This window comes from Zophobas morio, unplaced genomic scaffold, assembly GCF_036711695.1.
Source record: "Zophobas morio isolate AGI-343-1 ecotype UQ-CSIRO unplaced genomic scaffold, CSIRO_AGI_Zmor_V1 ptg000010l, whole genome shotgun sequence".
Taxonomy (NCBI): Eukaryota; Metazoa; Arthropoda; class Insecta; order Coleoptera; family Tenebrionidae; genus Zophobas; species Zophobas morio.
Window position 1 is genome coordinate 5,443,407 of NW_026972115.1, and position 18,127 is coordinate 5,461,533.

At 35.3% G+C, this 18,127-nt stretch overlaps 1 protein-coding gene across 1 annotated transcript in view; it reads left to right on the plus strand.

The window, feature by feature from the left end:
- The window catches only part of LOC135126243 (mucin-2), a 35,616-nt gene that overhangs the window by 4,729 nt on the left and 12,760 nt on the right, over nt 1-18,127 (plus strand). Inside the window, exons 2-5 of the mRNA XM_064052147.1 lie at nt 2,189-2,269; nt 6,281-7,705; nt 14,812-15,581; nt 15,636-16,123. Coding sequence (XP_063908217.1) covers nt 2,189-2,269; nt 6,281-7,705; nt 14,812-15,581; nt 15,636-16,123 — 2,764 coding nt within the window. The remainder of the gene's footprint in view (nt 1-2,188; nt 2,270-6,280; nt 7,706-14,811; nt 15,582-15,635; nt 16,124-18,127) is intronic.

Here is an 18,127-nt window from a genome sequence, read left to right on the forward strand (position 1 = left end):
TTTTTGATTCGAAAAGTTCAAAAATGGAAGAATTAAAAATCGCAAAACTGAAAAACAATCTTGAAAATTGCAAAATTGGAAAAGTGGAAAATCGAAAAATGTAAACAGTGAAAAACTCAAAATTGGGAGACTTAAAAATCGAGAAACTTAAAACACGAAAAAAATTAGGAAAACCCACAAATTTTAAAATTTATAAATAATAGAATCCTCAAAATTGTAAAGTCGAAAAACTGCAGCATTGAAAAATCGAAAAATTGGAAAATTAAATATGGAGAAATCGAAAAATCCAATATTTGAAAAAATTCACATTAAAAAAAGAATCAAAATCAGAACACTGAAATACCGAAAATTTGAAAAAATAAAGAAAATAAAAAACAGACACCAAAAATTAAAGAAAAAATCTAAAAAGTGAAACATCCAAAAGTTTGAATATCGAAAGACTGAAAAATTTATAAGTGAGAACTCAAAGAGATGCATGTCGTAAAATTGAAGAAACAAAAAAATAAAAAATCTAAAAATAGAGAAAATAAAAAAACCGAAACGAAAAATTGCGAATCGAAAATCTGAGAAAATAAAAAATTGGTGAGTCGAAAAACTGGAAAATTGGAAATTGAAACCTCGAGAAATTTTAAATCAACAAATTGAAAAATTGAGGAAAAAAACTAAAGAATCGAAACACTGAAAAATCGAATAATTGAAAAAATAAAAAAAATAAAGAGCCGTAACGAAAAATTCAGTTCGAAAAACTGAAAAATTAAAAACTGAAAACTCGAGAAAGTCAAATGGAAACATTCCAAAAACAAAAATAAAAAAACGAAAAATTGATAATTTGGAAAATTTAAAAATTGAAAAATTGGTTGGCCACTGGTTTTTACTTTGTAGAGGTTATCAGAAAACAAAAATAAATCCTAATATTTTTTTATAATTTTTCAAAGAAGCCAATTTTTTTAAGTTTTTTAATAAAAAAAGATAATTCTGAATGAAGAGTTTGCTATACTTTAAACAGTCTTAAAGTTCTGAAAGGCGAGTCTTGTTACATAAATATAAAAAGTTTGTTTTTATTGGCGCTCGCCTGCGGCTCGTACTGCTATCATAATAATATATTACATATACGACCGAGCCGTAGGCGAGGTTTACCGTCTAGTCCTGCAAAAAAGCTTAATTAGAAATTAAAAATGTAGTTCAGTGTTATAAAAAAAATCTCGTTATAAAATATCGAATAATTTAACTCGTTTTCGACAGTGCTGGAAATTCAGACTATTAAAAATCAACTATAATAATCGTTGTTTGTGATTTTTTTGTCAGGTTGGCAAGACATTTAAAATTGTATGATGCCATACCTGTCAAATAGAATTTTCATGTCAAAATTAACATAATAACACTGCTGCCAATAATTCAGAATTGCCAACCCAAAAATTAGCTTCGATTAATAGTTGTTTGGTGTAAACGAACTCAAAAAAATTAAGTTTATTTTCGGGTATACGAACGAAACCTTAACTTGGCAAACGAAATATCGCCTACCCACTTACCTCAAACCGCTTTGTTCGAGCATTGAAAGAAGTGTTTTCCGTTCACATTATTCACAATCGGGTACTTGAACTTCGGAATAATGAACCGCATTTCGAAATAAGCATTGTAAGGAGCCGTGCGTTCGTTATGCGGTTAGAAAAATCCAAACCCGATCCTTATCAAATTACAACACGAATTCCCAAACTGGCTTCACCTCCTTTCAGCCTCAAGTTCAAGAACAAATCTGTTTATACGCAGATTGCGCAACGAAATTGATGAACCTAATAATCCCCGTGACCTCTAACGGACACGCGTCTGAAATTACCTTTTGTGAGTGCGATTCCTGATTAGATGGGAAAACGAACTGCTGGAACTCAACCTTACCGGAGTATTAATTAGAAAATCATTATTTTGAGGTGACCGCTACGCCGCTGCTAAAGAGAGCAGAAACAATTCTTTCCCTCGTTATGTTCCCCGTAATTTGATTTACAATAATTAGTGGAACTGTTAGCGACGCCGTATGAATTTGTATTTATTTTTCTCGAAATTACAATGCAGCGTGTGTAGAATTGATGCAGAGGCACGCCTTCGGTCATTAATAACGGTGTTAACGGTACAATAAAAATAACTCGGAATTGTAAGAACAGAGACATTTAATTACAGTTAATTGATTTTCCAGGATTCGACGGATACTCCAACTCGTTCATCTCGCCCAATTCCGCACAAGTGCCGCCACCGGTGGGGGACCAGCCGGACTCAGGTGCGTCAAAAAGCCGTTCTTCTTTATTACCCAGCTTTTTCTAGGTCACACCTTAAGGCTCTTCCAGTCATTAAAAGATGCCGAAACAAGGCAAAACGACAACGCATTTTGCGCCTTCGTTTTAACAGTTGAAGAGCGTATACTCCTGATATAATAATGTTTTCCGGTGATAGTTTATTAATGAGGGTTATTAATGCATGATTTTAGGCAACCAGATATACACCCCTACCTGAAATGTCATATTTCTAGTTTTCAAAAATTTCCTGAAACACGATTCAAAACGAAGAATTGTATAGAAATTGATTTCTAACGTCTCCGGAAGTAGAAAAGATAGCACATGTGCCTTGACTAAATTTACTGCCAGAAAAAAGCAAAGTCAAAAAAATTGTCATGAGTTTGCTGGGTTCGTCTTACTTTCATTCTTCCTCGAAATTTCCCAAAAAGGCTTAGTAGCAAGTATTCTAATGCTTCCGTCCACTATAAGCATCCATCATGGTTTGGACATATCCAAATTTAATAAACTAATATGTAATACTCCCATTTATCAGCCCCGTAGCTACGGGGGGCAAGAGGGGGCTGAGCCCCCCCTAGCAGTTGTGGTTGCCCCCCCTTGAAGACTTATACATTATAAATTTCAAATTAGTAATAAAATTTCAATATAATGCCGATTGCCGAAGCATATTAACTGGCCCCACCCGCCCCACCTTTATTTTCTTACAGGGTATATTATTTGGCAATATCACACTACCGTTGATGTTGACCGTATAAAAAAATGAACATGTCACATTTTATTCCATAGCCTACTATGTACTTGAGAAAAGTCAAAAATATTATATGGATTTTCTAAAAATTGAGCTTTTATTGAAATGGACAAAAAATCGACAAAAAAATCTGAGATGTAGATCTCGATGAGCTTAATCAAAAAACATAAGGTCTTGATGGTCCCAGACCAAGATTTTTCAAAAATTCGGTTCCAAAGTCGACATTTCAAACTTTCTCAAAAATTACATTTCTTTTGGCGGCTCTGGAAAAATTGTACGAATTTTCGAAAAAATAAAACCAAAAAAAAAACATTTGGAGATCGAAATCAATAAAAAGATCCCTTCTGCTAGTTTTCGAAAATGCGTGGGAAGTCAAATTTTTTTTATAGATTTTCAAAAATTGAGCTTTTGTTGAAATTGGCTGAAAATCTACAAAAAATTCTGAGATGTAGATCTCGACGAGTTTAGTCAAAAAACATAAGGTCTTGCTGCTATTCGGTTTCCAAGTCGACTTTTTAAAATTTCTCAAAAGTTATACTCCTATTTCTTTTGACGATTCTAGAAAAATTTTACAAATTTTCGATCAAATAAAACCAAAAACAACATCTGAAGATTGAAATAAATAAAAGAATGACTTTTGGTAATTTTTGGAAATGCTTAAGAAAAGTCAAAATTTATTTAGTTTTCAAAAATTGAGCTTTTGTTAGAGTTGACAAAAAATTCTGAAATATAGATCTCGATGAGTTTAATCGAAAAACATGTTCATGCTCCCGGAGCAAAATTTTGGAAATATTGGGTTTCTACCTAAAATTTCTAAAAAATCTCAAAAGTGACTTAAAAAAAAGTTATTTCTTTATGCGATTGTGGAAAAATTCGACGAAATATCAAAAAAATAAAACCAAAAATAACATCTGTAGATCGAAATCAATAAAGAGATCCCTTTTGCTAATTTTCGAAGATGCTTGGGAAAAGTCAAAAAATGTATATGGATTTTCAAAAATTGAGCTTTTGTTGAAATTAACAAAAAATCAACAAAAAATTCCGAGATGTAGATCTCGATGAGCTTAATCCAAAAACATAAGGTCTTTCTTGATGGTCCCAGATCAAGATTTTCGAAAAATTCGGTTTCAAAGTCGACATTTCAAAATTTCTCAAAAATTACATTTCTTTTGGCGGCTTTGGAAAAATTGTACAAATTTTCGAGAAAATAAAACCAAAAACAACATTTGGAGATCGAAATCGATAAAGAGATCCCTTTTGCTAATTTTCGAAAACGGTTGGGAAAAGTCAAAAACATTTTATAGATTTTCAAAAATTTAGCTTTTGTTGAAGTTGACTAAAAATCCACAAAAAAAATCTGAAATGTTGATCTCGACGAGCTCAATCAAAAAATACAAGGTCTAGATGGTCCCAGATCAAGATTTTCTAAACATTCGGTTTCAAAGTTCAAAAATTACATTTCGTTTGGCGATTGCTGAAAAATTTTACGACTTTTCAACCAAATAAAACCAAAAACAACATCTGGAGATCGAAATCAATAAAGAAATCCCTTTTGGTAATCTCGAACGTGCTTGAAAAAAGTCAAAAATTTGATACAGGTTCTCAAAAATTGCCATTTTTCTTCCGTCGATTCTGGAAAAATTGTAAGAATTTTCAAAAAAATTGAATCCAAAACGATTTTTGGAAATCGAGATGAACAAAGGAGTCTCTTTTGATAATTTTTGAAAATGCTTGGGAAAAGTCAAAAATTTTATATGGGTTTTTAAAAATTGAACTTTCGTAAAAGTTGACAAAAAATTCTGAAATATAGATTTGGACGAGCTTAAAAAAACATGACAGGTTCATGGTTCCGAATCAACATTTTCGAAATACTCGGTTTCGAGCTCGAATTTTCAAAATTTCTCAAAAATTACCATATTTCTTTTGGCGATTGTGGAAAAATTGTACGAATTTTCGAAAAAATAACCAAAAACAACATCTGGAGATCGAAATCAATAAAGGAATCCCTTTTGGTAATCTCGAACGTGCTTAAAAAAAAGTCAAAAATTTGATACAGGTTCTCAAAAATTGCCATATTTCTTCCGTCGATTCTGGAAAAATTGTAAGAATTTTCAAAAAAATTGAGTCCAAAACGATTTTTGGAAATCGAGATGAACAAAGGAGTCTCTCTTGATAATTTTTGAAAATGCTTGGGAAAAGTCAAAAATTTTATATGGGTTTTCAAAAATTGAACTTTCGTAAAAGTTGACAAAAAATTCTGAAATATAGATTTGGACGAGCTTAAAAACACATGACAGGTTCATGGTTCCGGATCAAAATTTTCGAAATACTCGGTTTCGAGCTCGAATTTTCAAAATTTCTCAAAAATTACCATATTTCTTTTGGCGATTGTGGAAAAATTGTACGCATTTTCGAAAAAACAACCAAAAACAACATCTGGAGATCGAAATCAATAAAGGAATCCCTTTTGGTAATCTCGAACGTGCTTGAAAAAAAGTCAAAAATTTGACACAGGTTCTCAAAAATTGCCATATTTCTCCCATCGATTCTGGAAAAAAAGTTAGAATTTTCAAAAAAATTGAATCCAAACCGATTTCTGGAAATCGAGATGAACAAAGGAATCTCTTTTGGTAATTTTCGAAAATGCTTGGGAAAAGTCAAAAATTTTATATGGGTTTCCAAAAATTGAGCTTTTGTTAAAGTTGACAAAAAATTCTGAAATACACATCTCGACGAGTTTAAAAAAACATGACGAGTTCATGGTTCCGTACCAAAATTTTCGAAATATTTGGTTTCGAAGTCGGATTTTTAAAATATGTACTAAACATCCAAAAAAATAAACTCAAACAAATTGGATGTTACCTATATGGTCACTACACAAATTTTTGGATGCAGTACAGCTGTTTGTGAATCTACATTCTCTGTTTTAACCAGCATTTTAACCAAGTACAGTACTAATTTTTTGGACTTCGACAGGTTTTTACGAAAATTTAGCGTAAAAAATCGACGTTTCCAATTATTTTAATGTTCTTTCAAATATAAAAACTCAGAAAAAATAAAGTAGTTATCTGAGTGTATTATTAAAATATAAATATTTACATGAAGCCCCCTCTGTCGACAAACTTGCCCCCCCTGAATAAGTTTTCTACGGGGCTGCCATTTATTAATAAAAATTTTCACGTGTATGTTTGGTTGCATAACTCAAGTAATTTAAATCTTTGAATTTTTAAAATAAATCATTCTTTTCCAGTGCGGACCTCCGCCCCCATCGCCATCCTCGTGACCTCCTCCCCCACCCCGTCCCCCGCCAAAATCAAGCGGTCGGCCGACCCCATCCTCTCCAAAACCTCCAACCTAGACCCCCTCCTCGGCTACAAGAACGTGGGGGAATCGCTCGACACCAACGACGTCGAGCTCGTCAACATCAAACCGTCCAGAACCGAGCACCACTACCACAGCAGCCGCGTGCACCAGACGGTCCTGTCGGGGGAAGGGCCGGGGGCTCCTCAAGGCCGGTCCTTGAAGGAGCCCCGGGAAATCTCGCCGACTGCCACGCTGCCGGCGACTACTGCTACGTTGCTCCCGAAAGCACGACAAGCCAACCCTGATATCCAGGACATCATCACGGGAATTGTTAAGCTTCTGAATGGGAACGTGAACGTGCAGGCGAACACCGCTCCCGTGATGGGGCGGCCGCTGAGGCCGCTTTCCACCAGGATTAATAACCGAGGTCCGCCGAGGATCACGGACGTGCCGGCGCTGCCGCCGGATTTTGATATACCGGCGCCGCCGCTGCCGCCGCCGCCGCCTCTAGGTCAGAAGCCGCCGCCAGTGCTGCCCACGAGGATCGCCACGCCGTACCCGTTTGATATCCCGCCGCACAACACGTCGCCGATTAAGAGACCGGGGGTGTACAGACCGGTGACGATACCTCCGTGGAGGAGGAAGCCGCCGAACAGGAGACCCATTCCGGTGTATAAGCCCATGCCGGCAGAAAGTATTAGTCTGACGACGGAAAAACCAGTTCATGATATTCTGACTTTGGATTTGGGGTCGCAACTACAACCCACAGAGGAGGTTGACGATGGCTACGAAGGTTACGAAGAAGTGAAGACTAATGGTACCGACGCGTCGGATGTGGATATCATCGACTTTGAAAAAAATAAGGAGAAGAGTACCTCGAAGATGAATAAGCATACGTCGGTGGTGCCATCATCTACTGGGAAGACCGACTTATACAAAACGTCTGTAGGGGTCAACGCGTCGGAACCATCTACGTCTATATCTACGTCTACGACAGTCAACACACAAACTTCCACGTCCCCTTCCACAGTGGAAGTGGAAGTTTCGTCTTCGACTTCTAAGTCGTCGACGATATCGTCATCCATTAAACCAACTTCCACGTTTAAATCAACGACTTCAACAAGCACCAGTTCTGTTAATATTTCTGCTACGACTTCAACACCACTGGTCAATGTTTCCTCTGCAATAGAACACAAAGGAGAAGCCACACCCATTCTAGAATCTTCCATACAAGAAGTCCTGCAAACCCTCAAGGAAGATTTATTGTCTACGACCCCTCTGACGAGCACCCCCACTGAACAACTGCCAAAAATATCCACCACACCCACCAACACTGTGACGACGGCCAGCTTGCAGACAAACTTGGCTTCCGGTAAGTCCACCACCAAATTCCGTCTGTCTGTCTGTCTGTCGTCTGTATCAATTTTTATTAGATACATAAACTTCAATTTACAATTTTATTTTTTAATTTCATAAATCAAGATACTCTTGCACTTGTGACGTATAAATGAGTGTTGAGTTTCACCCTAGACATCCAGATTTTTGTAAAAAAAAAATCAAAATTGTATAACAACATTTTACAATTTAGCTTTGAAAGCATAAAACCGAATGCTCTGAACTCTTGAAACGTTTTAGGTTATTGTAATATAAATCAAAATTTATTTGTTTATTGTCACCAAAAAATTGATGACGTCATCTAAAAATTTTTACTAATAAATCGTCTCTCAAATATGCCAAATATTGAAAAATTGAAAAATCGAGAAACTGAAAAATCTAAAATTGAAAAAAAGGAAAAATTATAAAATCAGACCTTAACGAAAAAATGGAGTCGAAAATTTGAAGAAATGGAAAATTAAAGAATCGAAAAATTGCATAATTAAGAATTAAAAATTCCTGAAATTACAAATAGAAAAATTGAAAGCAGAAGCCACGCCCACCCACCCCCTCTTCGTTCCAGTGACTACTCTTAATATTGTTGAGTCTTATCTTGGCAGGTTTAAGCCCCGCCCATACAGCATTTATCTTCTTAGAGGGTATGTCATTTCATTTCCTATAATCAGTCTTAGTTTAGCATGTATTAGCCCCACCCACCCACCCTTTATTTACTTAGGGTATGTCATTTACCAAAATCAGTTCTACCTAGACCAAGTACTAGCTCCGCCCACTTTCATTCTGACTAGATAAAATGAGTCACTGAAATGGAGGAGGGGTGGGTGGGCGGGGTTAATTACATGTTCTTTTGTAGAGTGGGAATGGAAACTAATAGAACGCAGAGTGTTAAAAAAAAGACAAAAAAATGCTAATCGTAATTTTTTTGCTGTACTATTTGCTATAAAATTTATTTCTTATTTCAAAAGAAAAAAATAAGGAAACGGGTGGGTGGGGGGGCTATGTTAAACTTTTTCTTTCATTGTATTTTATAAGCAAACAATAGCCCTTCCCACCCACCACCTCCTCTTTATTCCACTGATTACTCTTAATATTGTTCGCTCATTTACCAAAATCAGACGTATCTTATCAAATACTAGCCCCGCCCACCCCCCTCTATTTTCTTAGAGGCAATGTGATTTGCCACACTGAGTCTTACCTTAGCTAGTACTGACCTGACCTGAATTGAAAAAATTAAAAACTCGGGAAATTTTATATGAAAAAAGAACTGAAGAAACAAAAATTATAAAATCTAAACACTGAAAAATCGGATAATAGAAAAATAGATTAATTGAAAAATTAAGAAAATAAAAATTCAAAACTCGAGAAACTCATACGAAAAATTCAAAATTTAAAAATTGAAAAATTTCACAGTGCAAAAGAACAATTATAAAATTAGAACATTCTAAACCCCTAATAAAGAAACTAAAAGAACTAAACTAAAAATTGGAAAAGATATGGAAAATTTAAAAAATCGAAAAATTGAAAAATTAAAAATTTAAACTCGTGAAATTGCAAATCATAGCAGTATAAATCCGTGATATGCTCTTTGTATTTCACTTTTAATTTTTTTTTTAAGTTCTTTAAATTTATCGAGATGATACAATAGTCCGGATTTTCTGTACCTACTCCAGTGATGCCTTTTTTGTTTTATCATGTTAATTATAAGTTTGGTAAACCAAATCGGATGGTCACTCCTTTTGGAATTACTTTTCCTTATTAGTGGAACTGTCTGAACAAACTTTTCATGCAATGTGTTATAAAAGTAGTCTCTTCTTTCATAATTATCTTTTTTTTATTAAAGAACTTAAAAAAAATTGTTTTCTTTGAAAAATTATAAAAAAAAATGCGATTTATTTTGTTTTCTGAAAGCCTCTACAAAGTAAAAACCAGTTGTCAACAATTGTTCAATTTTTCAATTTTCCAAATTTTAAATTTTTCGATTTTTTTATTTTTGTTTTTGTTTCCGCTTGAGTTTCTCGAGTTTTCAATATTTAATTCTTCAGTTTTTCGAACTGCAATTTTTCGTTACAGCTCCTTTTTTCGGTTATTCGATTTTTCAGTTTTTCGTTTCTTTAGTTTTTTCTTCAATTTTTCATGTTTTTCTTTATTCTTTTGAGATATTGCAATTTGTCGATTTAAGATTTCTCGAGTTTTCAATTTCCAATTTTCTAGTTTTTCGATTCACCAATTTTTGATTTATTCAGATTTTCGATTTGCAATTTTTCATGTCGCTTTTTTGTTTTCTCTAGTTTTAGAATTTTCCGAATTTGTAATTTTTCAATTTCAATATTTTGAATTTTTCAATCTGCAATTTTTCGATTTTCAAAGTTTTGGATGTTTTAAATTTTGCAATTTTTTATTTTCTTTATTTTTTCAATGTTCTATATTTCAATTTCTTTTTTTAATGTGAATTTTTTCAAATTTTTAATTTTTCGATTTTTCAATGCTAGTTTTTCGACATTACAATTTTGACGATTCTATTATTTTCCGATTTTACAATTGTGGGTTTTCCGATTCTTTGATTCGATTCGTTTTTTCTTCTTTCCAATTTATCGATTCATTTTTTTTTCGATTTTTGAGTTTCTCTGTTTTTAACTCTCAATTTTGAGTTAATTTTGTTAAAAAGTGTTTCAATTTTTCGATTTTACAATTTTTCGTTTTTTTCAATTTTTCAGAATTTCAGTGTTCCGATTTTATGTTTCTTATTACAATGTGAACTGTTTTAAATTTTGGATTTTTCAATTTTTGATTTTCAATTTTTCGATTTCTCGGTATTTAATTTTTTAGTTTTTCGATTTTTCAATGTTACAGTTTTTCTTTCCAATTTTTCGATTAACTTTTTTTTCGTGTTTTAAGTTTCCCGATTTTTAAGTGTCCCAATTTTGAGTTTTCAGTGTTTAAATTTTTCGATTTTCCACTTTTCCAATTTTGCAATTATCAACATTGTTTTTATACTTTTGCGATTCTTAATTTTTCCATTTTTGAACTCTTCGAATCAAAAAAATAGAAAAACTGCAAAATTGTAAAATTGAAAAATCAAAAATAAGAAAATAAAAAATTTAAAAAAAAGGAAGAAAGAAAAAATTGAAAATTCGAAAAATCAAAAATTGAGAAACTTAAAAAATATAAATCAAGATCTTGCAAAATTGAGGAAACCAAAAATTACAAAATTGAAATTTTAAATGAAAAAAGAACTGAAGGAACAAAAATTATAAAATATAAACACTGAAAAATCGGATAATTGAAAAATTAAAACTTTAAACTCGTGAAATTGCAAATCGAAAAATTCAAAGCAGTAGCCCCGCCCACCCACCCCACTCTTCATTCCAGTGACCACTCCTAATGTTGCTGCGTCTTATCTTAGCAAGTTTAGGCCCCGCCCAACCACCATTTATTTTCTTAGAGGGTATGTCATTTGCCAGAATCAGTCTTATCGTAGCAAGTATTAGTCCCGCCCACCCACCCTTTATTTTCTTAGGTTATGTGATCTACCAAAATCAGTTCTATCTTAGCTCCGCCCACCCTCGCTGTTCTCATTCTAATGATTTTATTTCTATTGAGTATAAGATCCACGTTTCATTCTGATTGGATAAAGTGAGTCACTGAAATGCAGGAGAGGTGGGTGGGAGGGGTTAATTGTATGTTTTTTGATAGAGTGGGAATGGGAACTAATAGAACGTATAGGCTGTTAAAAAAAAGACAAAAAAGTGCTAATCGTAATTTTTTTATTGTACTATTTGCTATAAGATTTATTTTTTATTTCAGAAGAAAAAAAATAGAGAACGGGTGGGTGGGCGGGGCTAAATTTAGCTTTTCCTTTCAGAGTCTTGTATAAGCAAGCAATAGCCCCGTCCACCCACCCCCTCTTTATTCCAGTAATAATATATTGTTCAATCATTAGCAAAAACAGTCTTATCTTAACAAATACTAGCCCCGCCCACCCGGCCCCTATTAGTCTTATCTTAGCAAGTATTGACTGACCTGACCTAACCTGAAAAATATTGAAGAAAGGAAAAATTGATAAAATTAAAATTAAAAAAACAAAAAAATGATAAAAGCAAAACGTTGAAAATTTGAATAATTGAAAAAATTAAGACAATAACAAACCGAAACAAAAAAAATCGAAGGCATGAAAATTGAAAAATTGAAAAATTAAAAAATTACATATCCAAAACTCGGGAAATCGAAAAACTGCATAATCTAAAAACCGAAACATCCAAAACTTGGAAAATCGAAAAACTAAAAAAAATTGTAAAATCAGAATATTGAAAAACCGAAAAATTGAAAAAACGAAGAAAATAAAAACCGAAATGAAAATTTCAAATCGAAAATTTGAATAATGAAAAATTGAAAACTCCTGAAATTGCAAATCGAATAATAGTACGCAGTAGCTTACATTTTGCCTTTTTTTCTTAGCATCTTAGCCATCTTTTCACAACAAGAAACTTAGAACAAGGTTAAAATGGTACATTTTTGCAAGAAAATATGGATTTTGCAATAATGGGGGGAGCCTAATTGCAAAAACGATATTTCTTTATAAAAATTTTCCAATTTAAACATGTTTGAAGTTTCATATTCTGAAAAGAAGTGTACACATATTAAAACAAGAAGCAAAATGTAAGCCCGCCCACCCGCCCTGTCTCAATTGTGATGATTTTTTTATTCGCCGTCAACCAAGAGGGCGGAGCTCAGCTTCAAAATACTTATTTCTTTGCAAGAAATTAAAAACATGTTTTTGAGTATTGTGTTGTTCAAAGAATGCTATGAATATTAAGAAAAAAGGCAAAATATAAACCCCACCCACCCACCCTATCTCAATTGTAATGATTTTTTTTATTTTTAGAAACTTAAAACACATTTAAAGTGGTAAATTTTTGAAAGGAAATATGGATTTTAGAGTTAGGCTTTGCCCCTCGGCTTACGACGAATAAAAAAAATCATCAGAATTGAGATGGGGTGGGTGGGTGGGGCTTATATTTTGCCTGTTTTCTCAATATACGTGGTCGTTTTTTCATTACAAGAAACTTAATACATAGTTAAAATGGTAAATTCTTGAAGACAAATATGAATCTTTCAATTAAGCCCCGCCCCTCGATCTGACAACTAATGAAAAATTCATCACGATTGAGATGCAGACGGATGGGTGGGGCTTCTCTTTTGGTTTTCTTTTTTAATTAATACATTTAGTTTTCTTTATATAACACGATTACGTAAGAACTTATTTCATATGGTAATTTCTCGTAAAAAAAATAAGGACTTTACAATTAAGCTCGGCCCTTTGGCTTACGATCAATAAAAAAATCATCAGAATCGAGATAGGGTGGGTGGGCGGGGCTTATAGGTTGCTTTGAGATTCATTTTTTTTCTTTTCTTTTAATTTTTGGGAATTTTTGTAATTTGCAAAATTTTCAAAATTTTTAGAATGTTCACATTTTCCAAATTAGCCCAATTTTTCAGATTTTCCGAAGTACACAAAATGAGCAGAATTTCCACATTTTCCAAAATTTCTAAAATTACCAGGCCCCAGTTATACCAGAATAAAAAAATCATCAAATTTGAGTTAGGGTGGGTGGGCGGGGCTTACTTTTTCTTTTTTTTTCTTAGCATCTCAGCCATCTTTTCACAACAAGACACTTAGAACAAGGTTAAAATGGTACATTTTTGCAAGAAAATATGGATTTTGCAATAATGGGGCGGAGCCTAATTGCAAAATCGATATTTCTTTACACAAATTTTCCACTTTAAACATGTTTGAAGTTTCATGTTCTGAAAAGAAGTGTACACATATTAAAACAAAAAGCAAAATGTAAGCCCGCCCACCCGCCCTGTAGACAATTGTGATGATTTTTTTATTTGTCGTGAACCAAGGGGGCGGAGCTTAACTGCAAAATACTTATTTCTTTGCAAGAAATTAAAAACATGTTTTTGAGTATTGTGTTGTTCAAAGAATGCTATGAATATTAAGAAAAAAGGGCAAAATATAAACTCCACCCACCCTATCTCAATTGTAATGATTTTTTTATTTTTAGAAACTTAAAACGCATTTAAAGTGGTAAATTTTTGAAAGGAAATATGGATTTTGCAGTTAGGCTTTGCCCCTCGGCTTACGACGAATAAAAAAAATCATCAGAATTGAGATGGGGTGGGTGGGTGGGGCTTAAAAAAATCATCAGAATTGAGATAGGGTGGGTGGGTGGGGCTTATATTTTGCTTTAAGATTCAATATTTTTTTCTTTTCTTTTAATTTTTGGGAATTTTCGTAATTTGGAAAATTTTCAAAATTTTCAGAATGTTCCAGATTTTCCAAATTAGCCCAGTTTTTCAGCAAGGGCACATATATCAATTTAGTATTAATAGACTCCTTAGGGTTTTGGCACCCTTAGAACCTTCGAAATCTTTGAAATTTAGAGAAGACTTTGAACTTGTACTATTTGGAGTACTATAATTTATTGTGTAAAGTGGGAATGAAAATTAACAGAGCGTAGGCTGTAAAAAAATACAAAAAAGGACTAATCGAATTTTTTTGTGATCCTATTTGCTATATAAGAACGGGCGGGTGGGCGGGGTTAAGTTTAATTTTTTCCTCTAGTCTTTTATAATCAAACAATGGCCTTGCCCACTCATCCCCTCTCCATTTCAGCGATCACTCTTAATATTGTGCAGACATTTACTAAAATCAGTCTTATCTTAACAAACATTAGCCCCGCCCACCCGCCCTCTATGTTCTTAGAGGATATCTCATCTGCCAAAATCAGTCTTATCTTAGCAATTACTAACCGGACCTGACCTAAAAAGAATTGAAAACTGAAAAATTTTAAGTCGAAAAAATCACGAAAGGAAAAATTGAAAAAATTAAATTTGAAAAAACAAAAATAATACAATCGAATAATTGAAAAAATAAAAAACCGAAACGAAAAATTGCAAATTGAAACTCAGGAAACTCAATACGAAAAATTGCAAAATTCAAATTTGGAAAAATGAAAAACTGAAAAATTTAAATTTGAAAACTCGAAAAATTTTATAATTACAATTTTTGTCTTTAATCAGCTCCAGACAACAAAACCTCCAGCCAAGGCTTCCCCTACTACCCCTACCGCCCCCGGCCCGGCATCGTCCTCGACGACACCGAGTACAAGCCCGGCGGCAGCCACCGCCAACCCATCATGACCCGCCCCCCCATCGGCCAGCTCGGCGACATCTTCGACATCACCGTGTCCGCCATCCAAGGACCCGGAGGCTCGTCCACAAGCCACGTCAAACCCTACATCGTCCCCGGCCACAACGACGACGTCATCACCAGCCCCATCGGCGCCGAGGGCTTCGTTTCCATCGACGGCAAGCGCACCTACTTGAACCTCTTCGGGGACGGCAACGCGCCTTCCACGTCTGCGGCTCCCGTGATCAAACCTAGTGCTCCCTCTAACAACCAGGTGACCGGGACGGGGTACGCGGTGGTCGACAACGAGAAGCACAAGCAGAACCTGGGGTCGGTGAAGCCCACGCAGAGGAGACCGATTTATGGGAGACCCAGACCCAGTCAGCCGCCGGTGCGCATCGACACTTGCATCGTTGGGGATGACTCCACTTGCGACGGGTCGCAGCACGAGGTGTGCAGAACCGAGGCTGGGGTTAGCGCTTGTCATTGCAGGCCGGGGCATGCTCGGAGGAAGCACAGGGAGCCGTGTAGGAAGATCGTGTCGGTGTTGTTGTCTTTGAGGGTGGATAGGTTGTATGAGAGGAGGATCGTGTGGGCTAACGAGCTGGGGGATAAGAGTAGTGATAGTTATCAGCAGTTGGCGTACGAAGCGGAGCGAGCTGTGAGTACTAGTACTAGACGAGAAGTGGTTAATTTTCGATGTTTGTGCTTGCAGTTGGACTCTGCCATGTCGATGACTCCTTTCAGCGACGAATTCCTGGGTGCCAAAGTCAATAGTATTTACCGAGGCGAACGATCAGCGGGTCAACCTGGAGTCTTCGTCAATTTGACTCTCCAGTTGGACGAAAACGCAGAAACTTCCAGATCGTCGGTTCGAGGCGACATCCAGAAGCACCTCCTGGGTGTGATTCAACGACGGAGCAACAATGTTGGCAATAGTGCTTTATGGGTGGACAGTCCCCCAGGCTCCATCTCCAATTTGCAAGACTTGGATGAGTGCTCATCACCGGAACTCCACGATTGTCACTCTTTGGCTAGATGTATCAACATTTTCGGGGGTTTTAGGTGTGAGTGTGGCGACGGCTACAGAGACCTATGGGCGGACAGCAAGCACAGAGCTGGGAGGCAGTGCGAACAGTGCTCCCCGCAACACTGCAACAACCGGGGGGAGTGTAAATACCAAAACGGACAAGAAGTCTGCGTGTAAGAAAACTTGCTTATTACTTTATTACTGAGCTTAAGTTAAGATCTGTCTGTTTGTCTGCCGCCTGTCCAAATTTTTACTAGACAAATGATCTCCGAAACTACAAGACTGATTGTTGTCAAATATTGTATGTCAACCAAAGTTCTGTTTATCACCAGCGGTGATATAACGTCATCTTCAAGTTTTAATAGAAAACGTTTTTAAAATTTTGTAAAATAACACTTGTAATTTATGAAACCGTGTTAAGTTTTACCCCAGGCGTTCAGATTTTCGTAAAAAAAATCAAAAGTGTAGGGGAAAGGTGCCTAAAATGATCCCCCTAAGGGAGAATTTCTTTAAAAAATACAAATTATTGTTATTCATGTAAAACTGTAGCATTATTTATAAGAACATTGATTTATCTAGGTAACAGTATAAGCCAATTGGTGATTCGATAATAATTATAAAAAAACTTATTAACGCTTTTCCAGGACCTTACAAAAGGATCATTTTAGGCATCCCCATAGGTAAAATGATCCCTCGGCATGGCCATAATGATCCCTTTGAATTTTGACCATAAGGGGACAGCATCAACAAGAAAAATCAAATCATGACATAACTGATAAATATTTTATTTCAAAAATTAACAAAAAAATAAATTCCTAAAAAAAAATAAACAAAAAAAGTTTGAAAAGCATCGAAAATACTTATTTCAGAGTCTTTATAAGCAAACAATAGCCCCGCCCACCCACACCTTATTGATTGCAGTAACTCCTGTTATTATTATTGAGTCTTATCTTGACAAGTTTTAGCCCCGCCCACCCACCCTATATTTTCTTAGAGGTTATGTTATTTACCAAAATCAGTTCTGTTAACAGGCACTAGCCCCGCCCCAGAATGGGTGGACGGGGTTAATTATATGTTCTTTTGTACAGTGGGAATGGGAACTAATAGAACGTAGACTGATAAAAAAAAAGAAAAAAAGTATTAATCGTAACTTTTTGTTATATTATTTACTGTAAGATTTATTTCTTATTTAAGAAGGAAAAAAAGTGAGAGAACGGGTGGGTGGGCGGTTCTAAGTTTAACTTTTTACTTCAGTCTTTATAAGCAAGCAATAGGCCCGCCCACCCACCCCCTCTTCATTCCAGTAATTACTTTTAAAATTGTCGTTTACCAAATTCAGTCTTACGTTAACAAATACTAGCCCCGCCCACCCATCCTTTACTTTCTTAGAGGTTATGTAATTTGCCACAATCAGTCTTATTTTAGCGAGTACTGATCTGACCTGAAAAAATTGAAAAGTTCGGAAATGTCAAATCAAAATAAATCAGGAAACGGAAAAACAAAAATGATAAAATCGAAACACCTATAGAAAGCATCGAAAATACGGGGTGTATAATTTCTGGAAGAGTTTGAGACAATACTTTAGTCATCAGTACGTGCTAAGATAAGACTAATTTTGCCAAATAGGATACCCTCCAAGAAAAGAGAGGGCGGGTGGGCGGGCGTACTACCTGCTAAGATAAAACTGAATTTGGCAAATGATATACCCTCTAAGAAAAGAGAGGGTGGATGGGTGGGGCTAGTAACTGCTAGGATAAGACTGAATTTGGCAAATGATATACCCTCTAAGCAAAGAGAGGGTGGGTGGGTGGGGCTAGTAACTGCTAAGATAAAACTGAATTTGGCAAATGACATACACTCTAAGAAAAAAGAGGGTGGGTGGGTGGGTGGGGTTAGTAAGTGCTAAGATAAGACTGAATTTGGCAAATGATATAGCCTTTAAGAAAAGAGAGGGCGGGTGGGCGGGTCTACTAACTGCTAAGATGAAACTGAATTTGGCAAATGATATACCCTCTAAGAAAAGAGAGGGTGGGTGGGTGGGGCTAATACTTGCTAATATAAAACTGATTTTGGCAAATGAGATACCCTTTAAGAAAAGTGACGGCAGGTGACTGGGATTAGTACCTCTTAAGACTGAGAATTTCCCAAAAATAGAACACGAAAATCCCTAAAATTCT